General features: G+C 32.4%; 4 protein-coding genes across 5 annotated transcripts; 3 read left to right on the top strand and 1 right to left on the bottom strand.

Moving 5' to 3' along the window:
• The first annotated feature begins 660 nt into the window (after nt 1-660).
• Nucleotides 661-2320, top strand: LOC112729468 (branched-chain-amino-acid aminotransferase 6-like). The gene is made up of 5 exons (XM_025779653.3): nt 661-1225; nt 1296-1526; nt 1612-1824; nt 1913-2025; nt 2112-2320. The coding sequence occupies exons 1-5, from the start codon at nt 845-847 to the stop codon at nt 2224-2226; spliced, it is 1053 nt and encodes a 350-aa protein (XP_025635438.1). The 5' UTR covers nt 661-844; the 3' UTR covers nt 2227-2320.
• A 1944-nt stretch (nt 2321-4264) lies between these two features.
• LOC112728658 (branched-chain-amino-acid aminotransferase 6) lies at nt 4265-6303 on the top strand. 2 transcript variants are annotated; one of them, XM_025778887.3, is made up of 8 exons: nt 4265-4540; nt 4623-4803; nt 4880-5188; nt 5260-5355; nt 5460-5576; nt 5677-5772; nt 5838-5950; nt 6028-6303. In XM_025778887.3, exons 1-8 carry the CDS (start codon nt 4446-4448, stop codon nt 6140-6142), a joined length of 1122 nt encoding a protein of 373 aa, XP_025634672.1. In that variant the 5' UTR covers nt 4265-4445; the 3' UTR covers nt 6143-6303. The 2 variants fall into 2 exon arrangements, with proteins under 2 accessions (XP_025634672.1, XP_025634673.1); XM_025778888.3 differs by having other exon boundaries at nt 4626-4803.
• Nucleotides 6304-9209: 2906 nt separating this feature from the next.
• On the top strand, nt 9210-11698 carry LOC112728659 (branched-chain-amino-acid aminotransferase 6). The gene is made up of 10 exons (XM_025778889.3): nt 9210-9386; nt 9615-9684; nt 9760-9928; nt 10002-10178; nt 10289-10420; nt 10500-10595; nt 10888-11004; nt 11095-11190; nt 11295-11407; nt 11497-11698. The coding sequence occupies exons 2-10, from the start codon at nt 9638-9640 to the stop codon at nt 11609-11611; spliced, it is 1062 nt and encodes a 353-aa protein (XP_025634674.1). The 5' UTR covers nt 9210-9386; nt 9615-9637; the 3' UTR covers nt 11612-11698.
• A 1442-nt stretch (nt 11699-13140) lies between these two features.
• On the bottom strand, nt 13141-16134 carry LOC112728660 (protein trichome birefringence-like 13). The gene is made up of 6 exons (XM_025778890.2): nt 15567-16134; nt 15276-15456; nt 14821-14961; nt 14205-14325; nt 13670-13804; nt 13141-13537 (listed from the first exon to the last, which is right to left on the bottom strand). Exons 1-6 carry the CDS (start codon nt 15967-15969, stop codon nt 13274-13276), a joined length of 1245 nt encoding a protein of 414 aa, XP_025634675.1. The 5' UTR covers nt 15970-16134; the 3' UTR covers nt 13141-13273.
• Nucleotides 16135-19239: the final 3105 nt, after the last annotated feature.

The raw sequence follows: 19239 nt of genomic DNA on the forward strand, positions 1-19239 counted from the left end.
TCCTTATGGTCACGTGTTCAAGACTTTCAATATATATTAATCCATGTGCTATAATATCCCGACTTGCACAATACTCAGACTTTTATATAGATTGGTCAATATTTTGTTTTACTGTGGTCGAACTGCCTATATTTTGTCAAATTTTATATTAACACATTCAAAACGATTGCACTATTTTATCTCATTTGCAGACTAAAAACTCTGTTAATAATTTTTTACATATTTTATCTATAGTATGAATGAGATATATTCGTAACAATCTTGTTATTATTGAGGACGAGATATATAATAAAATGTATAAATATAAATTTATCCATGCATGTCTATAAGCGTAAATTTAGTATTTATTTTGTTTATTTATAAAAAAAAAACGTCCTAACTGCTATCTTACTTTTTTTTTTTAATTTGTTTTTAATTAGTGGTCCAAAAGAAGCATAGTTGGATGTCAATGCTTGTGTTTGGTTTCAGTTTTGGGTTACCAAAATTGGGCTCTCCCGTAGCCCGTAGGTTTAAGTCGATAACAGTTCCCTTCGTAAGGCCCTCCATAGTAGACCACGTATTACAAAACCTCTACCCGAACCCTACTTATTGTTCGTCATTCAGTACTCATTTATCTATATTTATGTTTATCTGTACAAAGTGATGTATGTGTATTTCATTCCAGCGGGCCCAAAAATCAAGCTAAATAAAGCATGCCGTTATTTTCAAATTACGGTTTCTTGAATCCACAGAATCCGGAGTGAAATTCAAGACTTATTTAAGGCTTCCCCATGACCGAAAGATAAAAGCACATTTTGTTGTAGTCACTAGTTTGGAGCAACATTGAATTCTTGGGTTGGCAGGCATGGCAACATTAGCCACAAATGGTGATGAGAACGAAGAGAGGCATGCTACGATGGATTGGGAGCAGCTATCCTATGCCGTAATTCCAACGGATTACATGTACGTGATGAAATCCAATCCAGACGGCACCTTTTCCGATGGAGCTCTCGTACCATTCGGAACCATCGAAATCAATCCCCATTCCTCTGTTTTGAATTACGGACAGGGATTGTTCGAGGGGATGAAGGCATACAAAACACCAACCGGTGAGGTGCAGATATTCAGGCCGGAGGAGAATGCCATTCGCATGCAGATGGGAGCTGAGAGGCTTCTGATGGCCTCACCAACTGTTGACCAGTATGTTGATGCTGTCAAACAAGTTGTCCGTGCCAACATGCGCTGGGTATGAATATGACTTTACACGTTTACCCTTTTTTTTTATTTTTCAATTTGACGAGCATGCATGCATGCAGGTGCCTCCTCATGGAAAAGGAACACTCTACATTAGGCCATTGCTATTCGGAAGTGGATCTGTCATGGGTATTGCACCTGCACCACAAACCACTTTCTTAATATTCACCAATCCAATTGCCAATGCCTACAAGGGAACCTCTACTTCCTTGACCTTGTTGGTTCATCATTCACTTCCTCGCGCCTTTCCCGGTGGAACTGGCGGAATAAAAAATATAAGCAATTATTCACCGGTAACTTTAATTGTTAGTAGAATTAATGAATGTTAAATACTGCAAATTCTGACTGAAACATTTTTGCATATATAATTATATATAGGTATTCCAAGTGGGAAAAGAAGCAAAGGCCAAAGGATTCTCTGATGTGCTGTTTCTAGACGCAGTAGAACACAAGTATGTTGAGGAGGTTTCTTCATGTAATGTTTTCATAGTTAAGGGTGACAAGATTTCAACTTCACCCACCGCTGGAACAATTCTCCCCGGAGTCACAAGGAAATCTATCCTTCAACTTGCTCTTGAATTGGGCTACCAGGTCCTGTTACGCTGCCCAAGTTATAAATTACTCCAATGTACTAATTAACATGCTTATAATTGATGTGATTAATCACGAATTTGTGTAGGCCGAAGAAATCAGAATTTCAGTGGATGAATTTCTTGAAGCTGATGAGGTCTTTTGCACTGGAACTGCTGTTGGCATCTCTGACGTGTGCAGTGCAACCTACATGGATAAAAAGTAATTCTTGTTCAAATTAGTAATTTCATCATAGTATATAGTTAGTAACAAAATTAATTGATACTCGTTAATTTGCTTGCGTGCAGAGTTGAATTCAAGACGGGAGAGAACACAGTGACGAGGAAGTTGTTTGAAACGATTAGAGGGATCCAAAATGGTCTAACAGAAGATAATAGGGGATGGGTAGTCAAGATTGATTGAGCTATGTAGGTTGACTTTTTTGTTCGTTATTGCTCCCACATTGCATACAAACTCCACAAATTGGTAGTTGTTATTATTATTATTATTGTGATTTTCTTTTTAAATAATACTCTAAACCAAGTTAATTATTCAATTAAGTTTAATCAAAGTTAGTATAACCTAATTAATTGATATCCACACGCTATTATTTCTAATCATTTTTTGGCCAAACAAGTCATTATATATATATATATATATAGACTTTTTGACTATTTCTTTTTTTGCGGACTTTGTTTTCTTTTTAATTTATCTACGTTCTTCTCATTCTTCTCATCTTTAATATTGTTGTTTTTTCTTCTCTTCTTTATTTTTCTTTATCTTTTTCTTTTATTATTGTCGTCGGATAAATGATCAAATTTGTCTCTCAAAGATCACTCATTCTCCAAATTAGCCTCCAAAAGATTTTTTTTTTTAATAAAAGTCGTCCTTCAAAGATTTTAAATTAATCATATTAATCATTCTGTTATTTTCTTGGTTAACGATGCCAAAATTTGTTAATGTAGTATGTTAAGTGATACTACAATACACACATAAGAGTTTTAATTGACTATTAGTATGAAAAGTTTATGAAATTATATCAAATTAAAGCCTAATCGAAGAAAGAACTTGAGACAATAAAATTCCTCAATTTAGAGTTGATTTGATATAATTTTATAAATTTATCATGCTAACCGCCAATTAGAACTACTAGGTTATAATTTTATAAATTCCTCAATTATAATTTTATAAATTTATCAACAAAATTTGATGTTGTTAGCAACGAAAGTGACAGAAGAACTAAAATGACTAACTTAAAATCTTCGAATGACGAATTTGATTAAAAATATCATTTGGAGACTAATTTAAAAAATGAGTGATCATTCGGGTACTAATTTGACCATTTACTCCATCTTTCTCCTCCGTTCTTGTTGTCACCACCACCTCCATCTCCTCCTCCTCCTTCTTTTTTTATTTAAATTTCTTCGATCTCTTCCTTCATTTTCGTCGTCCTCCTTCATCATCATTATTATCATTATCGTTATTGTTATTGTCATTATTGTTATTTTCTTTATATATATATATATATATATATATATATATATCAGAATGCACTGAAATTTTTTAATAATAATGACACACAAACAAATTCAATTTAAAACAAATTAAGACCAGAATACACCGAAATTAAATACAAAATGTGTCAAAATTTAAATCCAAAATGCACCGCTCTTTCTCCTTCTTCATCATTATTATCATCTCCTTTTTTTCTTATTCATCATCTTTTTATTTTATCTTCTCATTATTATTCTGGTTTTACTTTGTTAACAAAAATTAAAAAAAAAATCAAATAAAGAAAAAGAAAAAACTCATTATGCTGCAAAATTACTAGGAAAAAGAGAAAGAAAATAAAAAAACGTAGTAACAATAACTATAAAAGAATGATGATTAGAAGGAAACATGCGAAGAAGAAGAATGAATGCAAAAAAGAAGAAGGAGAAACATGGAGAAGAAGGAGAAGAAGAAGAAAGAGGTGAAAAAGAGAAACGCAAGAATATTTACATAGTTGAAGCGTGTATTTACGTTACTAATTGTTATTGAGCTTAGATCAACTTAGTTAGACTTAGTTGTCAGAAAGTAATATGACTCTTTGTTTTTTTATCTTCACGAAAAGAACAAAATTGTTGTACGGAGATCAATAATTTGATCAGTACATGGAATAATTAAATCAATTAATGATATACATCATTAAGACATACCGCTCTTCATCTTCATGTATATGTGGATGTTGGAAAAACCAAAAGGGTCAAATTAAAAATGTAAGAATATTTTACCCAAGTTTGCCATTTTGGTAGTTGGCAGCAATGCACACCTAATTACTCGCGTGACTCTGACTTGGCCAATAAACAATTCAGAAGCCACCGATGAAGTGAGGAGATCATCAATTTTGCAACGAAATTGTAACTTGACACTATTCTTTATACATTTTCTATATACAATACACAGTTCGTGCGAAAAAGTTATACAAATATCCAATGATATCTAATAGTACGTAAAGTGTTTGATTCTCATCATAATCACTTTTATAAGTTTTAAAAATGGTAGTATAATAGGTGATTGGCATGCCACTTTGGACTCCTTCAATATTAAAGGATCCTTTACAAATACAAGTAATAATGGAATTTTGAATATTTCAGTATTTGATGCATATATATAAGGTCATTGCTACGAGGCATAAAGTTGAACACAATATGGATCCTCCTCCTATTCTAACATCCTCTGATTCTGCTGCTACCAGGTACGTTATGAAAGCCATTAATTAAAGACTATTAACTTTATGTATAGAATTTGTTTCCAATTCTCTTCCACTCCACATGTAGTAGTGCTGGTGAAGAAAGGCATGCAGAAATCAAGTGGGATGAGATTGGATTCGGTATAGTTTCAACTGACTTCATGTATGTCATGAAATGCTCAAAAGGAGAAGACTTTGGAGATGGAAGCCTCATTCCCTATGGAAACATAGAGCTCCCTCCATCTGCTGGAATCTTAAATTATGGACAGGTTAGAAATTAAAGGACACAGTATACAACATATAATAATCCTTCCTCTATCATACCTTCATTCCAATATTATGTAGGGAGTGCTTGAAGGGCTAAAGGCATACAGAACAAAAGATGGGAGTATAGTGCTATTTAGACCAGAAGAGAATGCAAGGCGCATAAAGATAGGAGCAGAGAGAATGTGCATGCCATCTCCATCAGTTGAACAATTTGTTCATGCAATCAAGAAGACAGTAATTGCAAACAAGCGTTGGGTACCTCCATTTGGGCAAGGTTCACTTTATATTAGGCCATTGCTTTTGGGAACAGGAAGTGTCTTAGGCTTGTCTCCATCACCTCAATACATGCTTCTCATATATACTACTCCTGTCAAGAGTTACCACAAGGTTCAATTCCCTTTTTCTTTACTCATTGTACAGTTAGGAGTTTGGACTAATAACTTCACCTTTTTTTTTAGGGTCCATTGAACTTGGTTATTAAAGATGAGCTCTATAGAGCAATTTCTGGCCCTGGAGGAACTGGAGGGATCAAAAGCATTACTAACTATTCCCCAGTAAGTGGGATAATCCCATCATTTGATTTGAAGTATAAAGAAAATAAATACAAAGTTACTGTTAAGTGTTACTCAATGTAACATATATATGTTGTTTGCTGTAGGCTTATAAAGCATTGAATGAAGCAAGGGAAGAAGGGTTCTCTGATATATTATACTTAGATGCAGCAACAGGAAAATTTATTGAAGAGGTCACCGGATGCAACATCTTTGTGGTCAAGGTACAACAGAAGCTATGCTTTTCTTTGTTATATCTTTATGCGAAGAACTAGTAAAATCATCTATTTATTCAGTAATGTATGTTTGGATTATCTTGTGAAGGGTAATAGCATCACAACTCCAGAAGCAGTAGGAACTATTCTTCCTGGAATCACAAGAAAAAGCATCATTGACATTGCCATTGATTTGGGTTATCAGGTGACTTACATTGTTGTTTCCTTCAATTAGTACTGAAATCAATAATTAATTGGAATCTTTTGTAGGTAGAGGAGCGTGGTGTTCCAGTGGAAGAATTGTTACAAGCTGATGAAGTTTTCTGCACCGGAACTGCTGTGGTTATCAACCCTGTTTTCTCTGTAACCTATAATAAAACAAAGTAAGAATTAAGAAGCTATATCTTAAATGCTGTTTTACTATATTATGTGTTGTGTAATGTGTATTTGCGCAACGCAGAGCCAAATATAAAACAGGACCAGGAACAGTATCTTCAAAATTGTATCAGACACTAACTGGAATTCAAACTGGACTTGTTCAAGACAAAAGAGGATGGACACTCCAACTTGATTGAGCAGAGCAACAAGCATATCTGTTATTTTGAATATACTATGTTATGTGTACACTAAAATATATGTTAGAATATAAATACATAAATACATTGGTGGCTGATTTTAGTGGTTGAAATTGATTTTATTAATACATGAAATTATGAATACATCAATTTGGCATCAAGTAAGGCTTTTTACTTTTTCTTATTTCATTTTCTAACTTCAGTTATTCTAATGTTCAAAAGAATTAAAAAAAAAAAAATTATACGTATTAGAAACTGAATTTTAAGATAATTGTTGTTCATTTCGGGATCTAAATCTTAACAATATATTTTCATATTTGTTAGTAATATTCATAAGTCTTCTGAAAATTAGACTAAGTACAAACTATATTAATTATTTTTTAAGTGATTTAGCTAACAAATATGTATTAGGTTTACACTCACATAACAAAGTGAAGAAAAAGAAAAAGAACTCACAAAACATAACATAGAGCTACTTTCTCGGTATCTCTGTATATCTCTAATATGTATCAGAGTAAACACTATATGATGATGATGATGATGATGATGATGATGATGATGATGATGATGATGATGATGATGATGATGATGATGATGATGATGATGATGATGATGATGATGATGATGATGATGATGATGATGATGATGATGATGATGATTATTATTATTATTATTATTATTATTATTATTATTATTATTATTATTTTAGTAAATACACAATAAATAATTAAAAATTAAATTGTATACTTTTTTATACAAAATTTTTTAACTAATAACCTGAATATATATCTTACAATATATATTAGGTAAATTCTTTTGTAAATTATAAATAATTAATTATTTTAAAAATTAATAATTAATCTTAATCGTTTGATTAATCTAACGTATATAATGCCTTATTTTTTTAAAAAATGAGATGTTAGAATATTTTTTTTCGGAACTAATTAATGTAGTTGTATAAATCTCCACAGATTCTAATTGCGCTAACAAAACATCTGAATTATTGTTTTTGTGAAATAGTGTTTTTTTTATTATTATTAAAACATGTACTTAAGTTGACCCCAACAAAAGAAATGTATATAACTCCAGTCTGTAATTGAAAATTTTGTTAATCAAATAAATTTTAAATGGCATATAATTAATGTGATTAGCAAAATTCGAAAGATTCTAAGCCTAATTTGATTATTAAATTATAGAAGCTTTAGCAATAAAATAATATTTTTTTTACCAGAAGACTCAAATCCATGACCTCTTGAGAGAATATGAAGAGATTATGCCATTTGAGCTATAACTCATTATCATAAAATAATTATTTTACAATTAATGAATCAAAATATCAGATCATATTTAATTTATATAAGTTAATCTTTCAATGGCAATAGCATAAGTAAAGGGCTTGCTTCTAAATAAATCGAAGGTGTGTACGATTTGAGTTTCAACTGATATTATTGTATTGGTGTAATTAGGTATTTATTATAATTCATCTTTTAATCCGTCATTATTTATTTAAATGAATTTTAGATGTATACTAAAAATATTTTGTGTATTGTCTTATTATTTTAGATATATTAAAAAAATATATAAAATAATATAATTAAATATCTATCATAATTCATTTTTTAATTTGTCATTATTTATTGTAATAATTATTTTTAGATATTATGTCTCAAAATTCTTTTTATATATTTAAAATTATATCTCCTTAAAGTTAGAACATTTAAATTTAAATTTAAACCAAAAAAACAAAAATAACAAATTAAAATTAAATTTTAACTAAATTAAAATTAAAATAATACTATCAAAATCAATTTTTTCAATTTTGAGATTGGTATATATGATTTTTTTTATTCTAAATTAACAAGAATAATAAATATAATTCTTTTTGGATGAGTTTCGAATGTATTAAGAAATTATTAGTATATAATTTTATAATTTTAGATATATTCATTAATGTATATATACAGAAACACTATTAAACATTAGCCTCAGTAGCAGTGACGACTAAATTTGCTTTATGACAAACAATATTTTCTTTTTCTGAGTATACAAACACAAAATTTGTTTAACTACCTCGTTTCTGGAAAAAGTACTATATATATTGACCAGTTCTCAAAATCAAAACAGCAAAGTATATAAAATTAGCGAAGTTATTTTATTTTATTTCATTGGTCAGAAAATGAGTGAAGTTATATAGAGGGAAAAAAGACCATGTTTATACCGAACATGCGTACCTATTAAAAATTGGACTCAACTTCTACACCAAAAAAATAGTACAAGTCAAAAATCAACAATTGTAAAAGGAAATTCGGAGTTACAAAAATGACTAAACTCATCTTATAGTTAGAATGTGATAACAAAATTATTCTGAGTTGTTAGATTTAGAAAACTCTTGGTGATGGACCATGCTCGTTTCTGGATTTAAAAAAGGGTAACAAATCACAAATGGATAGGTAGGAAGGAAGGAAGGAACCAACCCTAGTAGGGACAGCAGGTGTAAATGCATTTTTGCAGTTCTCACTTCCCACTATGCATACTACCCAACCTAGGTCATTAATTATATTATTATTAGATGGATATTCTCACAAAAATATTTTTATGTTAAGATGATAATGTTTATTATTACGGTTCCGCTACGTTACCAACAGCTCAACTTCTGCCAACTCTTATTTATAATTATGTTTCATGAAAATGTGTTCGTGGATGTGTCTAATAAAAATATCTTTTTTATAGCTGTGTTTAATAGAAGTGTCTTTATAAATATATTTTCTGGATGTGTCTCTTTATATATGTATTTAAAATATATTAATTATTAGACACATCCACGAACACACTTCCATGAAACACAATTATAAATAAGAGTTGGCAGAAGTTGGTAGATAATATGTTGGTACCCTATACTTTTCCTTATTATTATATGGTTGGATTGTTTAACATGTTTGAGATTTCAGGACACATATAAGTAGTATCACCCTCTCAACTTGAAAAATGAAATTTATGGTTCTAGAAGAAGCTAAGGTGAGTTTTAGGAGTAAAATAATCATGTTGTAACTAACGGGAAGGATCATGCCACGTGGCATATTGGTTAGCTTGTTCCAATGGTTCTTCCTATATAAAAGGCCTTAACCCCGATATCATAGCTCTGTGTGTGTGTGTGTGTGTGCATTAAGATCAGCGTGGTTATTGGTTACGTTCCACTCCCATTCATATTCCTTTCATTCTCTTTTCTACCCTAACTCCCTCTAAGGTACCACTGCTTCTCTTCATTTTCGTATTATATATTATGTGCATTACTCAACAACGATTGTATATTATTATGTGCTCTGTTATCTCTAATCTCTCTAACCTTACAAATGTGAAGAGAATGCTCTTATCTTTATGCGTCCCTCACCACAATTAGAGAGCATTGGTGGTGGTGGTGAGGACCATGGACCAATATCACAATTATTAATTTATTATTATTATTATGTTGCAGAAAGGCCCCACTGCATAACAACAATGGCTCCCCCTTCAGTTTTGGAGAACTGCTTAGAGGATTCAAACAGGTATAACCCCAAGTATAAGGCAAATTAGTTAATGCATTTTTCATTAGTTAATGCAGTTTTGTGATGAAACCACAGTGAAACTTACCCTGACATCAATTGGGAGGACATTGGATTCAGTCTAGTTCCCACAGATTACATGTATGTAATGAAATGTGCAAAGGGTGAAAAGTTTTCACATGGAAACCTCATTCGTTATGGAACCTTTGAGGTCAGCCCTGCTGCTGGCATCTTAAATTATGGACAGGTAAAATTTCAGTTTTTATTTAATTAGCTAACTTCACTCTACATATATACATGAAAAATTGTGGTTGTGTCAGGGGATCTTTGAGGGGCTAAAGGCATATAGAACCGAAGAAGGGTCTATACTTCTGTTTAGGCCAGAGGAGAATGCCCTGCGCATGAAGGCTGGTGCTGACAGATTGTGTATGACTTCCCCATCCGTTGAGCAGTTTATTAATGCTGTCAAGGACACAGTCCTTGCCAACAAACGCTGGGTATGTATGTATTTTCAACTAATCAGATTCGGTTCGAGATACTTGTGATTTTGATTTTAAAACTTAGGATATAAGAATGAAAACTAAATTGAGGTTGGAACTTGAAACAGGTGCCTCCAGCAGGGAGAGGAACACTGTACCTTAGGCCATTGCTGATGGGAACAGGTGCTGCCTTAGGCGTGGGACCTTCAACTGAGTACACTTTCCTTATTTACTGTTCTCCTGTTAGCAACTATCACAAGGTAACTAAAAAGAAGGAACAAACATCACAACCTTTTTCTTATGAAGACTAATATCACTTTGTTGATTATGTATATATAGGGTCCTCTAAACTTCAAAGTGGAGGAGAAACTCTATCGAGCAATATCTGGCCTCTCTGGAACTGGAGGGATTAAGAGTGTCACAAACTATGCCCCGGTAACCACCATATTATTAGCAACTACCTATTAATCACCATTTTCTCCAACTTAGATATATGTCTATTTTCTTTGGTATAGTTTTGACTTTTGAGATCACTCAAGTTTTAAGGAATCTAGTGAAGCCACAAATTCTGTGTTACATAACTGTGGTCCGGGATTTCATTATTCAATTTAAGTATTTATACTACAAAGGAGAATGACAACTAAATTAAATGACTTTATTGACTAAACCATACTACTAATTAAGCTAAACAGCCTACCCTGAAAGCTCCATGTTTCTGTTGGTATAGGTTTATCCAGCAACCACTGAAGCAAAGGCAGAAGGGTTCTCCGATGTCTTATTCTTGGATGCAGCAACTGGAAAACATATAGAGGAAGGTTCTGCGTGCAATATGTTTGTAGTTAAGGTACATATCATAAACATGTAGTTACTAATTTACATCCCAAACAAAAATTTGTGATTTAATTCGTTATTTTTTTTTTGTAATCTTGTGAAGGGAAATGCTATCTGCACTCCCACAACAGATGGAGCCATTCTGCCTGGGATTACTAGAAAATCTGTCATTGCCATTGCCATTGATTTGGGTTACCAGGTATTTTAATTTTCTCCATTATGTATAGAACTATGGAAATTTAATTATTTAATGATCTAACATTTTAAACTACGGAGTTGGTTATTGAAATTATGGTTGAGCAGGTAATGGAACGCGGCGTAACAGTGGAGGAAATGCTGGTTGCTGATGAATTGTTCTGCACTGGAACTGCAGTGGTTGTGAACAATATTGCATCTGTGACATATAAGAATACAAAGTAAAATGATCTTAATATCATAGTGAAAAAGACTTGTGCCTAATGAAAATTCATGATGCTAATTGCTAATTAATAATTGTTGAATGCAGAATTGAATACAAGACAGGAGCAGAGACAGTGGCTCAGAAGCTGCGCAAAACTCTGCTTGGGATTCAAACTGGAACCATTGAGGACAGAAAAGGCTGGACAGTCCGTGTACTTTAGATTTAGAATTATATTAACTAACAATAATCTTATTTATTATGCAGTTATGAAAATGAATCAATGATGAATGGTGAATTGATTATTGAATTAGATGAGTCAATGGTGAATGGTGAATTGTGTGATATACAGTAATACAGATACAAAGTCTCAACTAACAAAACTAGTTGCCAATTTCTACGCTGTTTTCATTTCTTTTTTCGCCTTCCAATTAAAGGATCGGATGCATGGCCTATTAAAATATTATCTACAAATAATTTTGAGTAGTTTGGTTTTTGGTACATTTATTATAATATTTGTAACGCATCTTAGAGATCGATTAAAGTACATTTTAGAGTCTATCAAAGTAACATTAATGCATCTTAATATAATCAGTTTTAGATCTGCACAACTTCACATGATAATAATTTATTTTTTTGGAAAGATTGTGTTATAGCAGATTAAGTGTAATTTTATTTATTTTTTCTGGTGCACCATAAGTTTGTTGTTCTATGACATTGATAAATTATTGACACGTTATGTATCACGATATATATTTATTGAATGATTATAATAAATAAATAATAAGCAAATACATGAGTAATATTATATTCTATAATTTACTAACCTAGTGAACAGCAGGCAAGATCACACGTAATTAATTAAGCAGAAAATGTCATCAACTATATTCATTTTTATCTTTTTCTTGTGCGAGAGTATGAATACATTACTCACATGGTGGTTTAGTTGCAAATACTTTGGTATTTAAATTAAAAAGAAATGCTAAGTAACCAACATTTTTCCCTTGTTTTGATTTGTATATGAATTAACACTAACTAACTCTATGCTTTTTTATTACTAAAAGTATTGACCGTCTAATATTTTTGTAAATTAAATGTCTTGAACTCTAGTATTGAAAATTGCAAAACTTCTCAATAAAAGTCCTAAAGCCTCCTCCAAAAACGTCAAGATTGAGTCTGATTAGTCATATTCTGAGTAATAAGATTCAGTAAATTGGTTAGCTTCACCCAGAAAACAGGGTATGAGTTGCTGGTGTTTTTGTAATTCACTTTAGACATTATTATTTGTTTATTTTACATCTATCTCTTTTCGGTGCATGTATATGAAATTTAGGCATTGGTATAGAACTTTCCCAAAATATTTAAATTGTTAGCCTCTATGAACAGGCAGAATCTAAGTTCAGTGATTGGTTTAACATTTTTACCATGCCACTTCACGCATAGGCATCTTTCCTTTTACATTGGAAAATTTAATTTTGATGCATTCCCGTTATAAAACAATTTTACACGAATGCTTAATTACGCAACTTCATGTTAACAAAAAAAATTACACTTTACATCGATCGCATAAAAATATATGTAATTGGACAACTGTGTAAAACATTTTATATAATCAATACATTGAAATTAAACTTACTTTGGATCATACTTTGAAATATAATAACATTAATTAGCAACAAAGAACCGTTGAAATGAGACGAAAATATCCAAATACACGGATAATATGGAAGGATAGTAAAACGGAGCACAAGATTTTTACTTAGAACTATTTTATCTCATTAATTTTCAAATGAACAAATGGAAGAATATAGACTCATCTCAAACAGTTCAACCACCAAAATTCGTTCATCATAATTTTTCCTAATGAATATTACTATGGAGTTCATCAACTTCTACCCTTGACACTATTCAGATGTGTTACGAACAAGTCATTCCAAGTATCTGTGAGTCCTGGTAAGCACCAGTGCATGCAATCGTCGTGTTTTTTCCCTCCAGCCGCAGCTGGGTGGGCATCAGCCCTGAACTCACTCAAGTGAGTGATGTCTAAAACAATGAATGTAGATCCCTTGAGAGCCTTATAGAGGTGTCCATTGACCAATCTAACCTCCACGTTTGTCCCATTATTCTTCACAGAGAAGACTTCTTCTACCTGAAAGGGTGATGATAGAATGGGCCAGCTTATCAAATAAGTAAAAACTGATACTAACGCCGTAATGAGGAATCGCATGCCATTTCATTGGATGAAAGTTCTATTCAGAAAATACTAGATATATGGACCGACCTGCTCTGTTGATAATGGTTTATCCCTTTGGCAGCTACCACCCTGATCCCAATCTCCCCCTTCAAAATGTCTCGGAGATTGAGTGCGGAAAAATTTGACCGCACCTGGTCGTGCCCTCTCCTCGACATATGCGATCTGTGAAGGAATCACTCCATATTAAAGTGCACAGAACAAGCACAGAACTGTTTGAACTAGTTGTAAGTTCACAATGCCATCATTGAATTTGCAATCATCAAAAGTTTTGAATTGAACTCACTATTTAGACCTACCGAAGACCTATTACTGAAAGAAGATTCGTTCTGTATGTTCACAACATCCATGAATATGTAAAAAATGGAAAACTTCTCCATACAACAGAATAATATCCAAGTCTACTAGGTGAGGTTGCCTACATATTTCACAAGATTCCACAGGGTCATATAGAAAACCATGTCTATGTTCCACCATGAAAACACATGCACAAAAATTTCCTCTTTTAGTTTGTAATTGTTTTTAAACTCTACCATGAAAGCAGAACAGGGGGCAAAGACATTACCATGTGCTCCAAAGCCATATCCAGGCCTTGATCAGGAGGTAAAGGAGGGAGTACTGGCTGACCCTTCTTGAAAAATAGCATAGGTGATTTCACCGGATCAAATTTTGAAGGGGCCCACCACCTGTTTATATGAACCAAAAACCAGATTAACAAATCAAATTTTCTCATAACTTCAAAAGATATTTCCAAAGAACAGCTACAACAATATTAACTTAAAACAAAAAATGAGGTGCAAGCAGTAAAAGGCAGCTCTTCGTGGTTAAAATAAATAAATCATTTAAAAAAAAAATCCCATACTATCAATCATCAAAGAAACTCTAGCATCAGCTAAACTATAAAAAGAAAATTAGAAGCAGATCATGAAACTCAAGGACACCGATGAAATCAAGATCGTAAAAATGATCACAAATACAACTTCTGCCTGGTAACCTGCTGAGGTCTTGAGGAAATCCAACACTCGAGTAAATTCACAATCACAGGAAGTTATGATCAAAGCAATCTTAGGATGCAAAGATTGGTACCTTTTCTCCCTAGAATCCTAGTCATTTCTAACATCAACGCACAGAAAGGAAAACAACTAGAATATATCATCAATCAAAGGAATATGGAAGCTTACCAGTGACCAGTGTTGAAAATTAGAATATCATGGAAACTTGGAGCTTGTGCCCACGTGCTTTCTGGAACATCAACATCAACTCTATATCCCTCTTTGAAGCCAAGAGATTCCAAGGCACCGCCATTTTGATTTGCTGACCATCTGAATCAAAACAGAGAAAGAAGATCACAGGTTAACAATGAACAACAAACGATTCCACATAGTCCAGTAGACAGTAGTGGCACATGAGATAACCTTAACCATGAAATCTCAACCAATAAGAGAACATATGACATGAATCCTATATTAGTTCTTATCAAGAGTATACTTACCGGAGAAAATCACAAACAGTTTTGATGGGGGCAAACAAAATGTTTTTCAAATTTGGACTCAATGCAACATCAGCATAGAACATAACAGAAGTGCCATTTCAATTTTCAAAGAAATCCGCAGAATGAAAAAACCACAAAGCTTACCTACCATAACGTGCGAGGAGATTGGTCCGGTGATAGGCAATGGTGAGATTGTGGCTGAGAAAGGTGAATCCGCGGTCAGCGCCAACGGGACGCCACTTCTTCACTTGCCCACTGGAGAAGCTCTTGAGAGTGCAGAAGAGCGACACAAACATGTTCCTATTCAACGAGTCCCCAACAAACCCTGCACTGCACAACTCCCATCATTCACAATGCCATAAAGCATACAACTTCATTCTCAAAACTTTGTTCCGATAATCAAAATCGAAAAGCAGGAAGAAACTAAGCGAGTACCAATGCTGACGTGTCTGTGGTTTTGGAGGAACGCAAGTGGGTCGAACTGGGGGAGATCGCAGCGGTGAGGCTTCCAGCGCCACGTGGCGAGTTGTTGAGCGTTGGATTTGTTGGCAGAGATGCAATTCCAACCCTTAAAGATCTCCTTGCAGGTGTTGTCATACCTCGGTTTCCCGGGCGCATCGTGGATCCAGGTGCCGTCGGTGTAGTCGCATGAAGAAGAATCGATTGGGAAGGTGCGGAGAGAAGAGGAGCGGGAGGTGGAAGGGGTGGAGGAAGTGTTCCTGAACTGGGAGAGGATGAGAAAGATGGAGGTGAAGCAGAGAAGGGAGAGAAGAGGGAAGAGAGGGATTTTCTTAGCGTTGGGTGGTTCCCTTGTAGTTGTGGCCATGGCATATTTCATGGACAGGTGCAGTCGCCGCTAACAATAGCACGTTTTTAACTCTCTACATTCTTCTAACTTCTAACACATTTCTTTCTACATTGTCAGGCTCTGAGCTTGTTTGGTTTCAGTGAGTGTGAGTTGCTAAAAAAGTTTTATTTTTTATTTTTTAGTTAAGGTGGCTACTCTGATCAAGTTGTCAGTTTCAACTTTTTGTAAAGACGTTTTTTATTTTGTGGTTGTTATTGATTTAAAAGCGTATCACTAAAAGTGTTGTTTAAAGAGAAAGTGTTACCCTTAATTGTTAACTTGGCTCTGATACCAATTTTTCAATTTCGATTTTTCCATTAATTTCCTTTTCGAAATTTCTATTAACTCTTCATATTTTGCTTCGAATAAGTTTATAATTTGTATAGATTCAATTGGTGGTGCTTTATTTAAAAGATTTTGATAAAAATAATTTGCAACTTCATAATCTAAAGTATTGACCATTTCTACTATTTCTCTTGTATTTGTTATATGATCATTTATTACTAGTCCTTTATGTATATTTATAATTCTGATTTTATATTTATAGTTTTTTTAATTCTGTTTTAATTTCTATCATAATTATGATATTCTTTTTTGCATGGATTATAAAATCTTTTATCTATTTGTCTTTTTCTTTAATATAATTTCTCAAATCCTCAAAAACTTCTTTTATTTCTACACTTTCTCTTGTTTCTAAATATCTTTCTAATTTTTCAACTTCATTCTCATTTTTTCTTTCAACAGCTTTAATTCTTTTAAGTCTTAATATGATTTTCCAGGCATTTATAAATTTTTTAAGTTTAATTCCAACTTGTTTATATTTATTCTTATTTCTATCTTTTTTTATTATAAGATCATCAATTTCGATTTGAAAATTATTTAATTCCCTTTTATACTCCTCTATTTTACTTTTTAATTTTTTCGCCCTTTTTCTTTTTATTTTATTTTCTAATTTTTCAATCTTTTTATGCTTCATTATATATTTTAAAATTTCTGCAAACTCTATCATCGATTCATCACTATTTTCTAGAGACTCTATTAATTTTTTTAGCTCTTCAACTTCTATTTTTAACTTGTCATAGATTATTTTTAGAGCTTCAAATGCTCTTTGATTTATTTGAGAAAACTGTAAATAATTCAAACGATTTTCTCTTTCAAAAAGCTATTGTTTCTTGTCTTGAGATGTTATATATATTTCTTCTTTATTTATTGTCATAATTTAGTATTTAGGGTTTCATTTAAATTTTCGACCTTTTTTGTTAATTATTTTATTTCAGAATTTTCTTCTTTAATTTTTAACTTAGATAAACTTAAAGGGCTATTAATTTTAGATTCTCTTATTTGAAAATTCGATGAAACCAATTTCCCTGATGGTTCTTTTAGTAATAAAACTGGGTTTTCAATAGCTTTATATTTTGGTATTTCTGTTTTTACAATTTTCTGAAATAATTCATCGACATAAATTCTTTCTCTGTTTTTAAATATTATACTATGATGGCTATTTGTTAAAGCATAATTTATTGCATATGTAATTAAAAACGGTTCATCATTTTGTTCTATTAAATTCTTTCTGTGAAATTTATAAGCCAAACTTATAGATCTTCCAAGATTTTCAGTTGATAAAGGTATAGCATATCCAAGATGGGCATTAAATTTTACATTTACGTTTGCCAAATTTCCATGAACAATTCTAATTATTTGATCTATTGGGTCATCAGTAATTCTTTTGTCACATATTGCTAAACTTATTGGTGAATTAATTCCTTTCATATATGTAGATTTGATTAAGACTTGTATGGTACTAATATGAATCCATCCAATTTTAGATTTTTTTGTTGATCCTTAATTTTCTCAATCTGTTTACTCAATTCTTCATCACTTATCAAAGCTATTTCAAGTTCTTCATTGGCAGATTTTATCTTTATAGGGGCTTCAAGTTGAATTTTTCCATAGTATATTATATTTTTTCTATTAAAAACTTCTTTTAAAAGACTTTGTTTATTAAAATTTTCATTTGATTTGAGATTTAATTCTGTTTTTAGAACAGCATGTTTTTCATTATCTAATAAAGCAGTTAATCTATAATAATCAGATTCTTCTGTTAATTCTAAACTTTCTAAATAATTCATAACTAAAAGACTAGGATGAAGATGTACATTTCTGGAGAAAAACTTCCTTTATTTAGTATATTTTACAATAGATGTTTTTATCTCCAGATGGGAGATTGTAGATACTAACTCCAGAGGGGAGTTTAGAACTATTTTTCCCTAAGGGAATTCTTTGTCAGACTACAGAATCGCCTCGGCAGCTTCCTCCTTGCTCTCCTAGCATATGAGTACTCTTAGCCTTCTGCTTTCTGTTTTCTGATACTTCTTCAATTGCCTAAGCAACCTATTTATAATAGTTGGGTCTGATGGACAATTCCCATCCTTACCCTTCTTATGACGTCATTGCTTACGTCATTGTTTGTTATCTTGCACTAGCTACATTATTGGTGCTTTATGACCTAAGCGCTTACGTCATTATGCAATAATGTTGAAGGATGCTTCAGATGCACTGTCCTCTTCTTTTATCATGTGGGTTTCAGATGTATTGTCCTCTTCTTTTACCATGTGGGTTGATTCCGTTTCATTATTGCTTTCTTCAGATATTTCTGAGGCACATAGCTGGCACTTGTGGTCTTCTCTATCTTTTATCAAATAGCAGAGATTCATCTTTATCCCTTCAGGGAGTTTTTCTAAAAGTCCAGATAAGTTGTAGAATGCTGATTCAAATTCCACCAAGAGTCTCATCTCTCTTTCTTCAATTTCATTTATTTTGCTGGACACGAGCAGAGTATTTATACTTTTATAATTAATCCTTGTGTGAGATTTCTTTGTTATTTTTTGAGTTCTTTCAAAGACCCTTGCTAATGTGCTGGCTAGTCTTCCTTCATGACTGTAAGTTGTTAAATCTTGAATTTGATCAATTGGTTGAAAATTTCCTGGGAAGACGGACATGAATATTACTTGGTGTGCTGGAACCAAACATTCTTCTTCTTCATTAAAAATAGGTTGACTGTTTGTAAATTTTAGGGATACATCCCTTAGATTTACATTGTCAATCATATTTTTAAATCTCTTTACTGCATCAACAAATCCTGTAGGAAACTCACTAATAATTTTTAGATCATTAAAAATTAAAATTGTATCAATTAATCCATACTGGAAGAACTGATAAGTGTCAGATGGAAAAGCATCTGGAAAGATAACCAGCTTTGTT

Source organism: Arachis hypogaea, chromosome 12, assembly GCF_003086295.3.
Source record: "Arachis hypogaea cultivar Tifrunner chromosome 12, arahy.Tifrunner.gnm2.J5K5, whole genome shotgun sequence".
NCBI lineage: Eukaryota > Viridiplantae > Streptophyta > Magnoliopsida > Fabales > Fabaceae > Arachis > Arachis hypogaea.